Raw genomic sequence first — 16977 nt, 5'->3', positions numbered from 1 at the left:
AAACTGTACACTGCTCCTTGTAAATTATTTTCTGTTTCCTGTTTAATTAATACTTATCTGATCATCAACACAGAAAAAAGTATTTAATGGTATGCTAGATCCAATTTCAGTCCATAACAGTATTTGGTCTTTCCGCTTGACATCTTTTTCGCCCGTATATAAATTAAACAAAGTGGGTGATAAATTGCACCCTTGTCGAACCCTTGGCTTATTAAAATTTCATCAGACAATTTCGAAACGGAACTCATGCCTATTTTTCTATTTCCTTGGTATTAATAAAATGCTTGGGAAAACCTTTTATTTCCAATATTTTCCACAAAAGAGGTCTTTTTACTAATCAAACGATGTCTTAAAATCAATAAATGTTAAATGTGTTTATAAGCCCAATTTCCGATGTTTTCAACAATGTCTCTTATCATAAATATATCATTACATGAACGTCCCTTTCTGGAGCCTGACTGTTCTTGTAAGATTATTGCATCAGTGACAGTTTGTAGGCATTGATTAAGAACTTTCCCATTAATTTTATAGCCTGCGTTTAGTAAACTTATACGTCTGTAATTTCCAGTATTTTCCTATTGCCTTTTTTACATATAGAAATTACTTTGTCTGTGTTCCATTTTTGAAATACAGAACAGTTCTTCCAAAACATATTTAAGAAATGGAGGAAGAAAAATTCTAAAATGGCTTCTGTATATTTGATTAGTTCAGCGTTAATGATACCTAGGCCAGTAGCTTTTCTATTTTTTGTTACATTTAGGGCTTCTTTTAATTCATTTAGGTCTATTTAATCTATACAGTTATTATCAGCTTTTATAGAAAAACTTTCTTCACTATCTTCATCATTCCATAAACATCTGTAAACGTGTGTCCTTTGATTTTCTGTTATTACGTTAATGGTTGCAGTATCTTTCTCGGTTTCATTCATATGCTTCGTAAGTTTAAACGCTATATCCTGTTGGGGTGCTACACGTATCTTTAAAATGACATGTATAACATAGATTCGTTTCAAGCAAAAAGCTGTAACTGTGTTTCTTTTGGCGGAAAACCTGAGCATAGAAGATACTCATAGACATTTGCAGATGGTCTAAGAAGATATGTCAGTGAACAAAAGCATGGTAAGTCGATGGGTGGGGCGTCTATCATCATCGCAACAAAGTCGCACAAATCTGTCCGATCTCCTGCGTTCCTGCCAGCCGCACTCATCCTCAGAAAATCGAAGAGAAGACGTTAGCGTGCTGGTGGCCACAAAAATGCAAATAAATTTCTCCTTCTCGATGGCCTCACAAGTCTGCGCACCCGAAAGGAGTTCGCAAAACTTCAGTGGGCAGTTCTTCCTCATCCACCATAAAGCCCAGATCTCGCACCTCGCGACTTCCATCCGTTTGGACCACTGAAGGTTGCACTCCTCAGGAACAGAACGTGGATGACAGTCAGGTTGTTGGCGCTGAAAGACGTTGGCTCCGACGTCGACCAGTAGAGTGACACCATTCGGCCATACAGGCGCTCCCAGTAAGGTGGTGCGAGGCCGTCGCATTGAACAGAGATTATGTTGAAGCATAGGGTTTCGTAGGCAAAAGAGTGGGGAATAACATGATGTACTTGGGTCCTGAATAAACACAACCTGCTTTCAGAAGAAACTGTCTTGCATTACTTGTCGAAGGCCCCTGGTACCAACGACTGTCAATAACAGAAGTCAATTGTGAGCTGACAGTGTTAAGTAGCGGACATCTGGCTGTAGTACATCAACGTTGTGGCACAAAGAGCAATGGAGCAACGAACAGAACGCCTCTAAATCAAGAGTTCAAGGCTTTCTCAAGAAATTTTTGAAGAAGAGATAAGTGTGTTCGAAGCTTGTCCCATACACCTTAAGTGCTGAACAAAAGCAAAGACGCGCAAACGTCTGCCGCGACCTGATTGCGATGAAAAACGGTGACGAGACTTCACGTTATCAGTAAGCACCTAACACAAAACAACAAAGAGAAGAATGGGTCTCCGATGATGCGCCAAGAACATGTGCATGTGACTCGCGAGTTGAACGTCATTATAAAAATGAACTATTTGGTTTAACGTGGTTGTAGAAACTTCGCGTGCGCTGTACTCTAGTGTGGCATAAATATGTAGAACATATGAAGCAGTAAAAGAACTACCTTAACTTTTATCTACTTTTTACTAAGCCAGTATCGAAACTTTTTGTAATAACGGATCAGAAAGCGAGGTCTGGTTGAATATGGATATCAGTGTGACGGAGGCTTCAATAGAGTTGCTGATCCAGCTTCCGGGCAGTGTATTTATTTCAATTAGGACAGTAGTCGATTAAAAGTGTACAAAATAACTGAAGCCGTAAGCATATCCTTAGAACCAATGCAGGAATAATTCAGATAAAGCGTAAACTAAGAAGAAGCTTTGTTCAAGATTTCGTGTTTGTTGAACCTAGGCGACAAGGAAATTCGAAAGCGAAGTTTCTGGGACAATTCTAAAGATTTATTACTGTGAGTGAAAAGTGAGTCCTTTCGTCACAGACGAATCAGCAATGAAAGTGATATTAGAAGGCTGTGGCCTGTAAAACAGAATGGGAAAAACGTAAATTTAATTTTAAGAATGTTTCACGGAACGCTAATTGCAGTTCTCTAACCGCCTGTCTTGAAAAGAATAAAACATAATTGGCGATTACGAAACAGGAATTCTGTACAGACTGGGCGGAAAAGTACATCAGAAGGGACGCAGCAAGCATAAGGCAAAAAGCCTTTCACCAAGATGATGCACATGGTCACGAAAGTGTATTTACGAGATTGAAGTAAAACCCGAGTGCGCCGAAAAACTAGCGCAGTTTTCACCTGACACTGCCATAATTACAAATTTACTCTTCTTTCACTCATAAAAAAATTAACTTGAAAAAAGCTAAAAAGTGAAAAACAAAAAATACAAATTTTCCCTATATCAGAGAACTCAGCCCTGATCTCTTCGAGCCATCCGAATCTTAAAAGCAGTAACAAATCTGCCGATGTTTATTTAATTATCTTTTGACTTCGTTATGTATGCTCAGAGAATACCGTCTGAGGCATATGAGATGGCTTGGCACACATAAGTAGACTTCTCTTCCTTCTCTAAAACCTGCCCCAACTTATAGCAACATCCACAAGGAAGAAGTTATACAAAAGTTTTTATCTCTACCTTGAATGATTTGTAAGAATTATAAATCAATGGATTTGAATACTTAAAAACTAAAAATGAAATGTTTATTTGCATACTTAATAATTAAAAACTTGCTGACATAAAAATTTTCTTATATATACCTCTTCATCACTGCAATATACTAAGTATGTATAAATTTATACCTCACAAGAATGACATTACCTTATTAAATCATCCAGGTTCATTACACTCGGATAACATAAGAAAATAACCAGATCTGTTTCTGGGATGTACACCATCTGCCCCTGAAAAGAAGAGAAGGAAAGAATGTTAGCCGCTTATCAGATGGAAATTTTGACTGCACCTTTGTCTTGATTCTTTCCTACAGTTGTGCGCTACTCCTTATCCATAACCATTCGTAAAGGCAGATACATGATACTACACTGCACACACTTCAAAACAGCAGTTTATCTACCAGTTTCTCTTTCAAATAAATTCTAAACAACTGTATCAACCCGGTATTTCGACATTTTTCCAACGTTGATAGAATATGGGTTTGACTCTACTTTTCCATTATAGTTGTAGTGTGTCTATATGAGGGAACTGTGTTGTGCAGTAAAAGTGTTTTTATCCAAAGCAGGAAAGGAATGCAATAACCGATACGATTGTTCCGGGTATCAGTGTATCAGTCAACATGCATGTGGATCTACATCAAGCTAACAATTGGACTTTGTGCTGAAATTAAATAGTTTCTAGTTTTCTATCATTCAGATAATGCTGTTGGGATGGCTCTCTTAATGGTGAAGTTCAAGGACATTTACGGTGGCGATAATGAGACTATATTCTTCATCAGGCATTACGTTGTTGACTGGAACAGGGTAACGATAGACCCAGAATTTTACAAAACACAGGACTCCTTTACTAGGAAAAGAAAACTTAAAACTTAACTATTAAATTATAGAACGAAGTGTCAAGTTTCTGCATTTAGGTACAGGGATGGGCAGAAAATAAATAAAAGAAACAGGAAAAATAACCTGAAGTGCTTTTGTTAAACTTAGAACTGTGTTCTAAAGTATGCGTTCGATAACAAGTTTGTTTGCGTGGCCAATCTCCGCAGCAAGCACAGGAATACTTGTTGTGTAAATAAAACTGCCTTTTCATATTGCCACTTAATTTATATTTTCCAAACGTGTTTCGCCTTTTTCTTGCTCTAAGGCATCATCAGTGCGATCTGTAAAGATAGTTTTGTTGTTCTTAGGTTATCAAATAGTTCAAGTCACGATTTTTTACGTAAAAAAGTAATTGGTTACTGGTCTTGAGTTCGCACTACCACTTTATTACCGGTAATGAAGTGGTTGTGCAACTCCAGACCAGATGAGTATGTAATTACTTCTTTACGTAAAAAACATGGCGTGAACTGCTTGATAATCTAAAAATAACAAAACTATATCGTTATAGATCCCACTGATCATGCCTCAGAGCAAGAAAAAGGAAAACCGCGTCTGGGAAGTATGAAGTGGGAGCAGGAAATGACAGTTTTATTTAAAAAAACAAGTATGCTTCCGATGTACATAGAAAGGAAAGTTTACTGAACTACCAGTTTCAATGTAAGGCAGTCAGATAAGAACTTCTCGGACCTAAGACTTCAGCAGTTTGGTCGGTTAGAAATTCACACGTGTACTCGAAATGATGAAACTTGTAAGGGGAGTGTTTGATAAATATACGTATACAGTGCGTCCTGGAAACGTTGAGACGAACCTCTGAGGGTTGTAGTGGTTGTCGTGAGGAAAAATTCGAGGACAGGAACCGTCAACGGAAATGACAATCAACGACGCTACAGAGCACTGAAGTTATAGGCGTCGGCGCGTGTCATCAGGCTAGCAAATGTGACTTTGTACGCTGTCTGGTCATAGGCGGAATGTCTCCCAATGACGTTTGTGATTCAGTGATCTTGACTGATTGTCATGATCGCCAGTGAAGCAGACTGAGCTAGCTGCTGTGTGTACCGTTCTTGTCTCCTTTGAATGCGATGCTCTGCTACCTTCGTGGATGACATCTGTGGACACAGGTTACCATCTGCGGTTTATTTTTCTCCTGTGTAGTCTAAAACATTGGAAGTTTTAGAGGGTTCAGTGAGGAAAATTAACTGTGAATGGAAACCCATATCGAAAACCGTCATCCACTGACGCAACAGAGCATCGCATTCAAAGGAGGCAAGGCCTATGTACGTAGCAGCTAGCTCAGTCTGCTCCAATGGTGATCATGGCAGTCAATCGCGATCACTGAATAACAGACAACATTAAGAGACTTTCTCAATTCGGTCCGTCTGTGCAGAGTCACGTTTTCTGCCAAAGGGGGGGCCTATCGGTGACTATCACTTCGACACTCTGTAGCGTCGCTGGATAACGTTTATGGACAAGAGTTCCTATTCCCCATTTGTTCCTCAAGTTATCATCTACAATCCCCCTCCCCCCCCCCCCCCCTCCGAAGTTGGTTGTAACATTCATGTGGAGTACACGGTATTTACAACCTTCGCGACTGTAAAGGGCGGCGTAGGCTCGAATATCAAATAAAAGGTGAGTTTTTCACAGAAAATTATATTCGTATGAAGTCATCGAGGAGCGTTTACGTGTTACCGGCCTTGTGATGGATCTCTGAATTCACAAAATGTCTGAAGCTATTCCACTGAATAGGTCCAATAACCTCCTACAAACAACGGCTAACTATAATATTAGTACAGAAGCTCAATGGTTGTTGCTAACACTTAAAATGATCTAACAGGCATTACAGGCATTATTTTCACTTCTAAAAAATTCGCCACATCGTTGGAACAAGTTAAACATAACGGAAGGGATCAAGTTTGGATTTACACGTGGCATCACTAAAAAGCATTGGCGGGTAATTACAAAGAATAGTAGTTCATTTGTTCTTAAGACATGTTACTATGAATCTTTACGAAGGGTAGACGGAAACGCCTTCAACACATGAGAACAGTATTGACAAGGATCATAATACAGTCAAAATTAAATAGGCCCTTAATACAGTTAATGAAAGAAAGTCGTGGATACGGGAGTGCTATTACAGATATGATTTGTAGCAGTTACGGAGGATAGTGTTAAGAGACAGAGAGAGAGAGAGAGAGAGAGAGAGAGAGAGAGAGAGAGAGAGAGAGAGAGAGAGAGAGAGAAGAGAAAAAGTGTTGAAAGTCTGCAAACGTAAATGAGGAAGGATTAGCATACAATATTAAGTCGGAGAGGAGTCCGAAACAACTAAATTCCTTCGTTGAAGGCGATAGCCTTTCCATTTAAGCAGCTAGCAGCTCCCACAGACAATGGAACATGATCAGTGGTACTGACTGACAACTTAAAACTAATCGAATGTAGGAGAAAGGTATCTCAAAGCTACGTGAATAATTGCAGTTTTACTTTAGGAATGAAACAACTCATGATAAACTGAAGTAATTAATCTATAACCCGTGGTCTAGGGGTAGCGTCTTTGATTCATAATCAAAACGTCTTTGGTCCCGGGTTCGTTCCCCGCCACTGCCTAAATTTTGATAAATAGTCAGCATTGGCGGCCGAAGACTTCCGGCATAAGAAGTCAGCCTCATTCTGCCAACGGCCTTTTCAAAGAGGGCGGATAGAGGTTCAGGGCACTCTCTTGTCCTAGGGGTGGGAAATTGCCCCTAAAGGCGGAAGAATCAGCAATGATCAACGACATGAGGATGCAGAAGGCAATGGAAACCACTGCATTAAAGACACGTAACGTGTATCAAATGGCTCTGAGCACTATGGGACTTAACACCTGTGGTCATCAGTCCCCTAGAACTTACAACTACTTAAACCTCACTAACCTAAGGACATCACACACATCCATGCTCGAGGCAGGATTCGAACCTGCGACCGTAGCAGACACGCGGTTCCGGACTGAGCGCCTTAACTTCGAGACCACCACGGCTGGCTAACGTGTATCCACATGACATGTGGCCTGTAGTTGAAGAAGTGTCATGATGATCTCTCCATTGGCAAAAGATTCCGGAATAGTCCCCCATAGGAGGCGGTTACCATGAGAATAAGATTGAATAATCAACGAAAGGATAATTTTCTACTAGTCGCGGCGTGGAATGTCAGAAGCTTGAACGTGGTAGGGAAGCTAGAAAATCTGAAAAGGGAAAATGCAAAGGCTCAATCTAGATATAGTAGGGGTCAGTGAAGTGAAGTGGAAGGAAGATAAGGATTTCTGGTCAGATAAGTATCGGGTAATATCAACAGCGGCAAAAAATGGTATAACAGGTGTAGGATTCGTTATGAATAGGAAGGTAGGGCTGAGGGTGTGTTACTGTGAACAGTTCAGTGACCGGGTTGTTCTAATCAGAATCGACAGCAGACCAACAGCGACAACGATAGTTCAGGTATACGTGCCGACGTCGCAAGCTGAAGATGAACAGATAGAGAAAGTGTACGAGGATATTGAAAGCGTAATGCAGTATGTAAAGGGGGACGAAAATCTAATAGTCATGGGCGACTGGAATGCAGTTGTAGGGGAAGGAGTAGAAGAAAAGGTTACAGGAGAATATGGGCTTGGGACAAGCAATGAAAGAGGAGAAAGACTAATTGAGTTCTGTAACAAGTTTCAGCTAGTAATTGCGAATACCCTGTTCAAGAATCACAAGAGGAGGAGGTATACTTGGAAAAGGCCGGGAGATACGGGAAGATTGCTATTAGATTACATCATGGTCAGACAAAGATTCCGAAATCAGATACTGGATTGTAAGGCGTACCCCGGAGCAGATATAGACTCAGATCACAATATAGTAGTGATGAAGAGTAGGCTGAAGTTAAAGACATTAGTCAGGAAGAATCAATACACAAAGAAGTGGGATACGGAAGTTCTAAGGAATGACGAGATATGTTTGAAGTTCTCTAACGCCATAGATACAGCAATAAGGAATAGCGCAGTAGGCAGCACAGTTGAAGAGGGGTGGACATCTCTAAAAAGGGCCATCACAGAAGTTGGGAAGGAAAACATAGGTACAAAGAAGGTAGATGCGAAGAAACCATGGGTAACAGAAGAAATACTTCAGTTGATTGATGAAAGGAGGAAGTACAAACATGTTCCGGGAAAATCAGGAATACAGAAATAAGTCGCTGAGGAATGAAATAAATAGGAAGTGCAGGGAAGCTAAGACGAAATGTCTGTAGGAAAAATGTGAAGACATCGAAAAAGATATGATTGTCGGAAGGACACACTCAGCACACAGGAAAGTCAAAACAGACTTTGGTGACATTAAAAGCAACGGTGGTAACATTAAGAGTGCAACGTGAATTCCACTGTTAAATGCAGAGGAGAGAGCAGATAGGTGGAAAGAATACATTGAAAGCCTTTATGAGGGTGAAGATTTGTCTGATGTGAGAGAAGAAGAAACAGCAGTCGATGTAGAATAGATAGGGGATCCAGTATTAGAATCGGAATTTAAAAGAGCTTTGGAGGACTTACGGCCAAATAAGGCAGAAGGGATAGATAACATTCCATCAGAATTTCTAAAATCATTAGGGGAAGTGGCAACAAAACGACTATTCACGTTGGTGTGTAGAATGAGTCTGGCGAAATACCATATGACTTTCGGAAAAGCATCATCCACACAATTCCGAAGACGGCAAGAGCTGACAAGTGCGAGAATTATCGCACAATCAGCTTAACAGCTAATGCATCGAAGCTGCTTATAAGAATAATATACAGAAGAATGGAAAAGAAAATTAAGAATGCGCTAGGTGACGATCAGTTTGGCTTTAGGAAAAGTAAAGGCACGAGAGAGGCAATTCTGACGTTACGACTAATAATGGAAGCAAGGCTAAAGAAAAATCAAGACACGTTCATAGGATTTGTCGACCTGGAAAAAGCGTTCGACAATACAAAATGGTGCAAGCTGTTCACGATTCTGAAAAAAGTAGGGGTAAGCTATAGGGAGAGACGGGTCATATACAATATGTACAACAACCAAGAGGGAATAATAAGAGTGGACGATCAAGAACGAAGTGCTCGTATTATGAAGGGAGTAAGACAAGGCTGTATGTAGCCTTTCGCCCCTACTTTTCAATCTTTACATCGAGGAAGTAATGATGCAAGTAAAAGAAAGGTTCAGGAATGGAATTAAAATACAAGGTGAAAGGATATCAATGATACGACTCGCTGATGACATTGCTATCCTGAGTGAAAGTAAAGAAGAATTAAATGATCTGCTGAACGGAATGAACAGTCTAATGAGTACACAGTATGGTTTGAGAGTAAATCGGAGAAAGACGAAGGTAATGAGAAGTAGTAGAAATGAGAACAGCGAGAAACTTAACATCAGGATTGATGGTCACGAAGTCAGTGAAGTTAAGGAATTCTGCTACCTAGGCAGTAAAATAACCAATGACGGACGGAGCAAGGAGGACATCAAAAGCAGACTCGCTATGGCAAAAAAGGCATTTCTGGCCAAGAGAAGTCTACTAATATCAAATACCGGCCATAATTTGAGGAAGATATTTCTGAGGATGTACGTCTGGAGTACAGCAATGTATGGTAGTGAAACATGGACTGTGGCAAAACCGGAACAGAAGAGAATCGAAGCATGTGGTGCTATAGACGAATGTTGAAAATTAGGTGGACTGATAAGGTAAGGAATGAGGAGGTTCTACGCAGAATCGGAGAGGAAAGGAATATGTGGAAAACACTGATAAGGAGAAGGGACAGGATGATAGGACATCTGCTAAGACATGAGGGAATGACTTCCATGGTACTAGAGGGAGCTGTAAAGGGCAAAAACTGTAGAGGAAGACTGGGATTGGAATACGTGAAGCAAATAATTAAAGACGTAGGTTGCAAGTGTTACTCAGAGATGAAGAGGTTAACAGAGGAAAGGAATTCGTAGCGGGCCGCATCAAACCAGTCAGTAGAGTGGTGACAAAAAAAAAAAAAAACAGATGGTTATACCTCACAACAGACGACGCTTCAACACTGAATTTCGGAGAAATACAACCAAGAAATATATTCGCAAAAATCTAATGAATTACACTTCTGATCGAAATAAATTGGAACTTGCTGAAATGAATCTAATCGTTATCAAATTTCAAATTGTACCAGTTAGTTCAGAATAGTTAGTCATACACTAATGCGTCTCTAAGGCTAATTAAATGAACGATCACAAACTTCAGTGGGTAGCGCTTGTCTCCAAAAAGTGGTGGGGAGGGTAGAACCGTCAGACGCTGCCAACCGAAGGGCAGTGTCGCTTCAGGAAAAAGGTAAATCTCTGGTTTTCCCTGTGTTTATTGCTAATGCCGAACTATGTGAATACTGTTAGTTTGGTATTACTATAGCACACATTTAACTCTCTGATACCTATCGGAGCTTTGAAAATACTCATTTGTCCATCCAGTCATTCGAAAAAGACACTCAGAAAGGAATACGGAGAAAAAGGTACCATTACGTAATAAATAAAGACATTTCCGGCTCTATATTTCTGTGTAAGCTCGTTACAGCAGTAGTTGTTTGAGGTTCAGTGTCACTAACAACATGCTAGGAAATATTTTCAATCTTATGAACCAGGACTGATATTACCGTGTCAAGTTATGTAAATTGTAGGTTAGAGAGAATTAGAAACTACCAGCAGAGGCAAAGAAATAAAGAAGCGGATCAGAAAACAGACCAGAGTGGATATCGCAGTGGAAATGAAGTTGAGGTGCACGGTCATTAAGCCAATGAGACTGCGTGTTAGACAGACCACTGGAAGTACTTTGTTGTATTCGGAGATATTAGAAAAAACCGATGATACTAACTATTGGATGGTAGGGAGCTGGTGTAAGACAAAATGCCGGGGCGTCGTGGATATGTATAGCTGAAGTCCGTAAAACATAGACAACTATGGAAGAGATCTTATTGAGCCGTGTACATTAAATGGCTGTTGAAGATGAAGAAGAAGATGGTGAGGAAGTAGATGAAAGAGAAGCATATGAAGAAAATGAAGATAGTGATGGTGATGACTATGAAGCTGATGAAGGCGATGTTATGATAAAGCGCTCTTCTTGTATCCTATCTCCAGTTTGTTAACTGAACAATAAATACCGTGAGATTCACCAAGTCAGCCACAGATATTCTGCTAAGAATCATTGCCTTCCAATTTAGGAGCATAGAAGATCAAAAGATAAGGTATTCTTCGAGAAAACCATTTTAATCAAGCTGCTAGAGAAATTGGAAGGTTATGTGCATCACCAAAAAAGCGGATAACAGTGGGAATCTGTTTTGCTACAATATCGTCAATATCAAGGAAATAAAAGGAACTGCTGTGCTTTCTTATGAGTGTATACATATCCTAAATTTGTGTTATTATTGGATGTGCTGTCTTCTAGTGCTGCAATCGAACAAAGCTAAGCTACAGCATTTTCAGCTGATGAGCTGTAGATATGCGTTCACCTTAAGACAGCAGCTTATTTACATAAACGAATGACATGGAATACAGCTCTGTGATGTTCTCCTGAAGAGTTAGTGTGTAATTTATATTTTTGAATACAACATTTTTCTTGTTCTTTTGTCTTTGTCCCGCCTTGACGCAGGGTTTGTGTGGTTACGAACGGATTCGGCATGCTTCATTCTGGAAATATCCCCCAGGCTGTGGCTAAGCCATGTCCCCGCAATATCCTTTCTTCCTGGAGTGCTAGTTCTGCAAGTTTCGCAGGCGAGCTTCTGTAAAGTTTGGAAGGTAGGAGACGAGGTACTGGCGGAAGTAAGGCTGTGACGACGGAGCGTGAGTCGTGCTTGGGTAGCTCAGGTCGTAGACCACTTGCCCACGAAAGACAAAGGTTCCGGGTTCAAGTCTCGGTGCTACACACAGTTTTAATCTGCCAGGAAGTTTCGGATTAGGGATGGTTAATTTATAGGGTACACTGTGTATACCCTTCCTGGCGCGAACTCGCTACCTCCCCCCGTCTCAGGACAGAATATATATATATAACTCAAATGTTCGCGTGTAGTGTTATTTACGTGAAAGTGAGCGAAAGGTCTTTAAATGCTTGTGAAATATGCAACTGAGGCAGGAGTTGGGTACAAAACAGGGATTCACCTGGCTTAAAAACTATATCCAGGCTGGTCTGCACACCGACCCTCGTCTATAATTAGCAAGTCGGATACAATCGTGGTTCAGCGCACCTCCGAACCTGTATTGGAAGCGGCGCTACAGCACCCAAGCCTATCCTGGTGCCTGTAGCAACAGCAGCATTCCTTACTGTATAACTATTTTTTTAAATAAGTAGGAACTTAAGTATTCGAAAAAAAACATGTCCTTGGAATTTATTTAATACAGATTAAGTATTGTAGATCGAAGTTTGTGTCTTGGTACTGATTGTGCATTTAAGTTCTGCAGCCTGTACAGATCTCTTCCGCTCTGTAAGATATGAAGGCCACTGCTTTGCTGGATGATACGTCAAACTCCACCACTAAATCGTGTTGCAGTAATCCTACCTATCTTCTGGAGAGCGAATTTTTCTTTCAGGTGCTTTCGATGATGCGGTCTCATTTCCCAACTCGGGATATCTACAAAAATGGTGAATGAGAAACCTTCCTTTAAATATAAATTTATAGCTATAAGAGATGAGAACTTTACAGTAATTATGAACTTCCCTTGGGTATATCCAGAGGTCACATACGAGAATTTATTTAGGTTACTTCATCCGCTGCAAAAACAGTTTGTAAATATTACCATGCATCTGTGCCTTGATGAGAAATGACGAAATGCAATACAATATCTTTACCATCAAGTGTTTGAACAAACGTTAAGATGCATGTGATTTTCTTAGACTGCGGTCGACATTTAAATGACTGAAAGCATGCACGTTAATACAAGACGTTCATAAAGATGCAATACAAACTGAAAATTAAAATAACTCCCTGAAATGTCATAACATTGCCAAATGAATACAATTTATTTGAATATAATGGAAATAAGTATTTTATATACAGTAAAAGGCGAAAATGAAATGAGAAAATCGTTTCATAACCGTCACATAAGAAGTAGCAAGCTGTGAACTGACGTACTGTAGTTTAACTAAACTACTTAACTAGCCACTTCGAGGCAACGGGTTTAAATAGTTTGTGACAGTTTTTAGGTATAACATTCTTTGGAATCCTCGGGTATTATTAATATTTTGTCTGTTTGCATTTGCTCCGATATTACTTAAAAGACGTAAAGAAAATTTGAAACTTGTAATCTTGTTTTGTATGAATTCTTATCATTTAGGACATATATTCGATATGCAGGTTGTGAAAAAAGGACATGTGGAAAACTATTGGCAAAAAAATATCAGGAATAAAAAAGGGAAGTACGAAACAGCGTGGTCATAGACTCGCTGCGAACAGAAACTCTTTAATGCTATTCGAGATTGCTTTAGAAAAAAAAAATGTTATTGAGGTTTTTATGTGACATTACAACAGAACTCAATGAAAAGTATTATTAAAATGGCACGAATAGCAATTACAGAATTTAAGAGTAGCCAATTTCTTAGTACAGAAAAAAAGTGGCAAGCGCTTCAGATAAGTACCATTGCAAATTGCTTTTGCTACACTTAAAAGTTTTGAAAAATTTGGAAAGAAAGGAGAAGCAGTAAATTATGTTGTAACTATCGATTTAAACTGGCTAGCATATTTGTCCTGTATTAATTTTCAATGTATCCCACTCTCTCTAGATTCAGTTCTTTCCAAGATATTACTCAGCATTACCAGAGTACTACTTGATATTTTTTTCTTATACACTTGTGATATGCCTTTATGAGAAACGCTTTAGAACAAGTAATTGAATGACGTAGCTGTGCTAGCTTCGATAGTCTAATGTAAAGACACTAGGAAAATACCCAGTGGTCTTTCAGTCAACAGTCTTCAGATGAAAGTTTGTGAGAGTAAAATGTACGCCAGGGAAGAGAGAGAAACGCTGCTCATATTAGGAGTACGTAAGTTATCAGAACAGTAACTGTGTTTGCATTTGTTTACTGTCAACTACAGCAAGTGGACGAGTTATGTTACCCTGGGGTACCTGCACTGTATGAAAGTAATTTTTCTGTTACGTTTTTGAGTAAGCTCATGTTTACAAGACTGGTACTGTGTGACATATTTTTGAACAAGTGTTGAAGGGTGACAGTGAATTACTGAATGAAACTACAGGTTGCTATATTACAAAGATGTACTGCTGTTTGTCTTCGTAACATAAAATTATACAAGAAAATGGTGGTTACTGTTGCTCTGGTAAAGAAACAATATTATGTCTCTGGATAAAAGGTTGTTTGGTGAGGTCAAGACAAATGTAACATTAAATAAATAGTGAAGATTCTTTTCTGTGGTCAGGATGAATGGAACATTATATATATATAGTGATTTATAGATTAAAACTGCAATTATAGAAGGAAAGAAAAGCTAATAGTTCAGACTGTAAGGTAGTCGTTTGGTATTAGAATCTACTTCACTCAATGTTATATTAAATTACTACAACTATTAAGTTTAACAAATGTAAAAAAAGTAAAAAGTGATATCCCGAGACTCGTTATAATTTTTAGTGTGGACTGCCGAGTAAGTGCCCACCTTGAGCCGCAGGTGTGAGTACTCTGGAGCGACGGCGTGCTGGTCGACTTGCATCACGCCAGGTCGCGTCTTGAGCACGTACACCGTATTGATGTGCGACAGTATGTTCTCGAACGTCAGCTCAAGGTGGGGCCTCACCTGAGAAGATATACAGATAGAGCAGATTAGACTTACTCTTTAAAAATCCGTATGCAGTTACCAGAAAGGCAGCGGACACTCCGCAGTAACAGTAGAAACAATAAAATTTTGTACAGTATGTATAAAACGACAGCAAGGGCCACAACTGAGATACTGATTTGAATATGGACAATAAAAATCGAAATAAGTTGAATCTATAGATTTCGGGACAACGCAAACATAATGAAGCTCAGTATAGAGCCAGAACATAATTTGCAATAACAATTAATTTATTGGCTATTGCATGTCTTGTTTAGCCTGACAGCTGGCAGTATGTTGCACCCAAGGCTATTAGCAACGCAATTTTAAATGCGCCTGAATGATATTTATTTATGTTAATTTTTAAACACATTTTTCTATTAGCTTAAAACCCTCACAAGTACTTCGACAAGAAGTTTGTTTTTCTAGTCTAATACTCGAACCATGACCCACTTATACTACAATCAAGATTGTTACCGGCTTAGCTGTAGGAGCCCGTTTCATTGGTGTAGACGAGTGACTGAAGTCTGTTTTCCAAATGAAATGTTTCAAGTGCAATACCTCTTATCTTAAACGCATATTTCTAACTGCTAACTGTTAATGTATGAGAGTCTCTAAGTCAGGTGGGCAACAAATTGAATATAATCAGTGTTTGATGTTTGTCACTTGCAAATCAAGACCCGTATCACCTATGAATACACTCGCTGCTAAATATGTAACTTCGAGGTTACACGTGATATTTCTGCGTGTAAATCCCACAAATTGCGTACCTTCTGCTGATACATCGTCTTCTACCTGCGGCTCTTGTCATTTTTTGGGCAAGAATCGAGCTGTGATTCATAATTACAACTTGATTCTCAATTCAATTATTAATTAATATGTTGTCAATTTAGTCCTATAGACTAAGTTCGTGAGAAATCCACTGCTTCATATGGAAAACTGGACTCCATCACAGACTGACGGTTCTGTATACAGCTAATCATTTTTTAAGATACTAGTTGTCACCCTCGGCTGTGCTCGCATATCAGTAGTTTTATTATTATGAGTGATGGTATGTACACTATTGTACGTGAAATAAGACCAGGTGCCCCAACATGTCTGCCTCTTTGGGTAAACATAGATCGTGATTTGCTCCCCGCTCTCCCCCTTCCCACGATGTGATGATATACACAGCCGGCCGGAGTAGCCGAGCGGCTCTACGCGCTACGATCTGCATCCGCGCGACCGTTACGGTCGCAGGTTCGAATCCTGCCTCGGACATGGATGTGTGTGAAGTCCTTAGGTTAGTTAGGTTTAAGTAGTTCTAAGTTCTAGGGGACTGATGACCTCAGCAGTTAAGTACCATAGTGCTCAGAGCCATTTGAACCATTTTTTTTTTATATACACATCGATACTCAACAGAGTGGGCATGAACAGGAGCACACATCTATGCACTGTGTAACTGAAGTACCACTATGTTGTACAGTGTGAACATTATGCAACAAATAGTGAAGAAATGTGGAATAAGGACATTGAGCACTGTAAAAGCATTGTATTCAGTACTTTGAATCATATCACATTACACATATCAACAAATAAATAGATTTTCACACATATAATAAAGTTCAACTGTCAAAGAGAATTAGCTTTATGAAAGAATAAATAGTTTTACTTAATTTACATAATATTCTTCAGTCTAATAAGTATGGCTATGATTTTCCAAAACATTTGTTCCTCCTCAGTGTCCAAGCTATCTCTGTAGCATTTTCATCGTAATTGATTCAATAGGCCAGTCGTGGAAACATAACAGAGGGAGTTACTGTCCATACTGTGGATGACAGTATGGATTGACGATGGCATAGTCAAAGTAAGGATTGACAGAATGGGGTTCCAAGCAGATATAACGTAGGAAAATAAAATTCACCACAGTAATAGTCCAATAAAAGGTGAATCGAGTGTTACCACCATCCGTATCAAAAATATAGTTTCATGTGGAGTGTGTACTACTGGAATCAGATTTTATTGAGCCAGTATTTATGGCAAGTAATTTCTGTTCGTGTGATGATGATCTAATTTATTCATGTTAAGATGTGATACTATGTGAGA

General features: G+C 39.3%; 1 protein-coding gene across 1 annotated transcript in view; it reads right to left on the bottom strand.

Moving 5' to 3' along the window:
- LOC126281618 (guanylate cyclase soluble subunit beta-1) overlaps positions 1-16977 on the bottom strand; it is a 198408-nt gene that overhangs the window by 76754 nt on the left and 104677 nt on the right. The window contains exons 8-9 of the mRNA XM_049980738.1: positions 14737-14874; positions 3358-3440 (exon numbers count right to left, since the gene is read on the bottom strand). Coding sequence (XP_049836695.1) covers positions 3358-3440; positions 14737-14874 — 221 coding nt within the window. The remainder of the gene's footprint in view (positions 1-3357; positions 3441-14736; positions 14875-16977) is intronic.

This window comes from Schistocerca gregaria, chromosome 7, assembly GCF_023897955.1.
Source record: "Schistocerca gregaria isolate iqSchGreg1 chromosome 7, iqSchGreg1.2, whole genome shotgun sequence".
NCBI lineage: Eukaryota > Metazoa > Arthropoda > Insecta > Orthoptera > Acrididae > Schistocerca > Schistocerca gregaria.
Note: the sequence above shows the minus strand (reverse complement) of the source record. Positions and strands in the feature narration are given on the sequence as shown.